General features: G+C 52.3%; 1 protein-coding gene across 1 annotated transcript; it reads right to left on the reverse strand.

Moving 5' to 3' along the window:
• Nucleotides 1-2,529: 2,529 nt before the first annotated feature.
• LOC137677430 (olfactory receptor 14J1-like) lies at nucleotides 2,530-3,486 on the reverse strand. The gene has a single exon (XM_068424734.1). The coding sequence runs from the start codon at nucleotides 3,484-3,486 to the stop codon at nucleotides 2,530-2,532; it is 957 nt and encodes a 318-aa protein (XP_068280835.1).
• Nucleotides 3,487-3,827: the final 341 nt, after the last annotated feature.

Raw genomic sequence — 3,827 nt, forward strand, 5'->3', positions numbered from 1 at the left:
CACAGAAGCCAACCCTGTAGCCCCCCTGCTACCAAAACCTTGCCACACAAAGGCAATACAGATGGAGACAGACTTTTTAATAGGGCCTGTAGTGATAAGACAAGGGGTAATGGTTTTAAATTGAAAGAGAGTAGATTCAGACTAGATATAAGGAAGAAATTTTTTACAATGAGGGTGGTGAAACACTGTAATAGGTTGCACAGAGAGGTGGTAGATTCCCCATCCCTGGAAACATTCAAGGTCAGGTTGGACAGGGCTCTGAGCCACTTAATCTATTTGAAGATTTCCCTGCTCATTGCAGGTGGGTTGGACTAGATGACCTTTAAAGGTCCCTTCCAACTCAAACCATTCTATAATTCTGTGATTCTCTAGTGCAGTTTGGAAGGGAGCTCTGGAGGTTGGTAGTCCAACCTGTCAGAAACAGGGTCAGATCAATCTTGACCTGGGGTTGCTCAAGGCTTGATCCGGTTGGGTCATTAAAAGCTTCCAAAACAAAGACTACACAATATCTCTGAGTGACCTGTTCCCACCCTTGCCTGACCTCATGGGGAAAAGGTCTTTTACTTTATTCCTCTGAACCTTTTCCCTTTCACCTTACACTCATTTTCTTTTGTCCTGTGTTCTCCATAACCTCTTCATAGGTACTTGCAGGCTGTGATGAGGGTCTCCTCAGCCTTCCCTTCTCCAGGCAGGACAAGCCCAACTGTTGGTCATACAGCCAGGGGCACGTCTGTCTTCCCTTGCGGCCAGGGCACACGGCTGCCTCCTGCCCAGCTTCCTGCACACCAAGACCTTTCCCACAGGGCTGCCCCCACTCAGGCAGCCCCCAGCCTGTGCCATTGCCAGGGTGAGTCCCCTGCAAGGGCAGAAACTGGCACTGGTCCTTCCTGGATTTACTGAGGTTCTTGCCAGTACATGCTCTCCTCCTCCTTGAACCCTTTCCCTGATCGCAAAGGGCTGGAGACCTTTTCAGTAAAGACTCAGGCAAGGATGGCATTGAGTCCCTCAGCCCCACCTGTGTCTGCTCTTATGAAATCGCTCTCACCATTCTGCAGCGGTCCGGCCTTTTCCATGTTCAGCCTTGGTCTCTCACCAGCGATGGAAGTTCTTTTTGCTCTTCACTTTTTTTACAGTCTCCAACTCCAGGTGAGCTTTGCTGTTCCCCAAAGCATACCTCCACAACAAAGGCAATTTATATAAATTCCTTCTGTGGAACCTGTCCTTGCTGTCACCTCTCGGCAGCTGCTTCACGGTCACTCTCAATATCCTGTCCCTGCACTGTCCCAGCCCTGCTCCCCCTCACATGGCCACACAGCTCTTCTGTGAAGGCACGCTACGTGGTAAGGTGCATTCAGGAATGGGTAAAAGTCACCTGGCACCATCTCTATGACAGTCTTCTATGCCCCATCTCCCCATGACCATCATACCTTGGAAGCTCTTCCAGCACCTGACCCCTGCCCAGTCCCAGCCATGTCCCGTGTGGGGGTTCACAGACAGCCCTGCTCCAGGGTCTGCTGGGATCTGGGCCAGGAGAGAGCCCGGGCAGGGCTCGCTATTCCCCTGTTACAGGCACTGAGCCCGGCAGGAGGATGGAGATGGCCTTGCAGGAGGACTCACCCATAAACCTGGGGTGAGTGGCCAGTGCTGGAAATGGCCAGCGAGAAAGACTAGGGGGTAACAAAGGCCCTGCACCACCTTCCCAATCTGTCCATGCCACCAAGGGCACAGACCAGCCTCCTCTCTCCTGCACCTACATGTCTTTGATCCCCTCCACAAGCCCTGGCTCTGCACCTCAAACACTCTGGTGTGAATCCTCACCCTGCATGGTCACACAGTACAAGCCATACACTGATGATTTTTATTCCTGGGCACTCTCCAGCCCAGCCCAGCTCCCTCCAAGCTCTCCCACCTCCCATGCCCTGTCTCCAGCCCAGCCCAGTCTTGGCTGACCCCACAGCAGTGCCTGCCCCAGGGTGCTGCAGAGCTCTGGGCACTCACCCTACATCCCCAGCCCCTCTGAAGGGCACGGCAGCTCCTGGGGGGCAGAGAAGGGTCAGCCCTAGACATGACGGGCATCTGTGGCACAAGGAAAAGGCAGACAGTGGCACCCTGTGTCCTCCTCTCCAGGGTATTCTGAGAGGTCTGCAGCTCCTCTGTGGCATCCCCTCTCCCCACGCCAGTACAAGAGCCCTGGCCCTGGGGGTCCTCAGGCAGCTCCTGCTGCCCCAGGGACAGAGCAGCCCACCCCAAGCTGCTGCAGCCAGAAAGGTCTTTTCATTTCCTACTCATTTATGCTCAGACAAAGAAGTTGCTGCAGGTTCATTTATTTTGCTTAAACACACACAGACACTGCTGCCTCATTTATACAAAGCCACTGGGTCACACAAGACAGGTGGATTCTTAAGTAGAAGGGGATGAATAACGACATTTCTTTGCAGAAAATATCATCACAAACAGAAAAAAAGAAAAAAGAAGAAAAAAAAAAGAGAAGGAATGACAGGCTTGGCCCATCACAACATACACTGGGAGTCATTTGCAGAGGAAGGTACGCAGTCTATGGCTGCTGAAAAAATGTTTACTCAGTTTCCTCAGGGCATCCTTGAGCTCCTGGTTCCTCAGGCTGTAGATGAGGGGGTTCACTGCTGGAGGTACCACTGAGTACAGAACTGCCAGCACCAGGTCCAGGGATGGGGAGGAGATGGAGGGGGGCTTCAGGTAGGAAAACACTCCAGTGCTGACCAACAGGGAGACAACAGCCAGGTGAGGGAGGCACGTGGAAAAGGCTTTGTGCCGTCCCTGCTCAGAGGGGATCCTCAGCACGGCCCTGAAGATCTGCACATAAGACAGCACAATGAAAACAAAACATCCCAAAAAAGGAAAAGCACTAAATGAAAGAAGCCCAACTTCCCTGAGGTAGGAGTCTGAGCAGGAGAGCTTGAGGATGTGAGGCACTTCACAGAAGAACTGGTCCACAGCATTGCCGTGGCAGAGTGGTAGTGAAAATGTATTGGCAGTGTGCAGCACAGAATAGAGAAACCCACTGCCCCAGGCAGCTGCTGCCATGTGGACACAAGATCTGCTGTCCAGAAGGGTCCCATAGTGCAGGGGTTTGCAGATGGCAACATAGCGGTCATAGGCCATGACGGTGAGAAGACAATACTCCGCTATAACTAAAAAGAAAAGCCAAAAGACTTGAGCAGTGCATCCCCAGAAAGTGATGGCCCTGGTGTCCCACAGGGAATTGGCCATGGCTTTGGGGACAGTGATGGAGATGGAGCCCAGGTCGAAGAGGGAGAGGTTGAGGAGGAAGAAGTACATGGGGGTGTGGAGGCGGTGGTCACAGGCTATGGCAGTGATGATGAGGCTGTTGCCCAGGAGGGCAGCCACATAGATACACAGGAAGAGCCAGAAGTGCAAGAGCTGCAGCTCCCTCGTGTCCGTGAACACCAGGAGGAGGAAGCCAGTGACGGAGCTGCCGTTGGACATCTGCTGCCTCTAGGCACAGGTATCTATCCAAGCAAGAGAAGTCGTTGACAGGTTAGGACAAACATCTTGGAATAAAACTCAGTGTTTTTCATAGAAATGCTCCAATTGTCTTATTCCTTGGTAGCACCTTCCTTCAGCTCCTTTTCTGGAGTTCCTTTGTTGTCTGAGTGTGCCATGAGGAGCAGGAGCTCTACTGTGTGCTACAGAGCAGGCAGTCCTGCCCTACAGTGGAGCAGGGTGGGGAATAAGTTTCCTGCCCAGAATTTAGGTCAGATGTTACCCATTCATAATCCTAAAATGACCAGGGGAGTGTTCTTTTGGGGCAAAAATTGTCAGCATTT

The sequence above is a fragment of the Nyctibius grandis genome, unplaced genomic scaffold (assembly GCF_013368605.1).
Source record: "Nyctibius grandis isolate bNycGra1 unplaced genomic scaffold, bNycGra1.pri scaffold_59_arrow_ctg1, whole genome shotgun sequence".
NCBI classification, from domain to species: Eukaryota; Metazoa; Chordata; class Aves; order Nyctibiiformes; family Nyctibiidae; genus Nyctibius; species Nyctibius grandis.

Coding starts and splice junctions, on each gene's coding strand:
- LOC137677430 (XM_068424734.1), bottom strand. CDS start 3,486: ATGTCCAACGGCAGCTCCGTCACTGGCTTCCTCCTCCTGGTGTTCACG.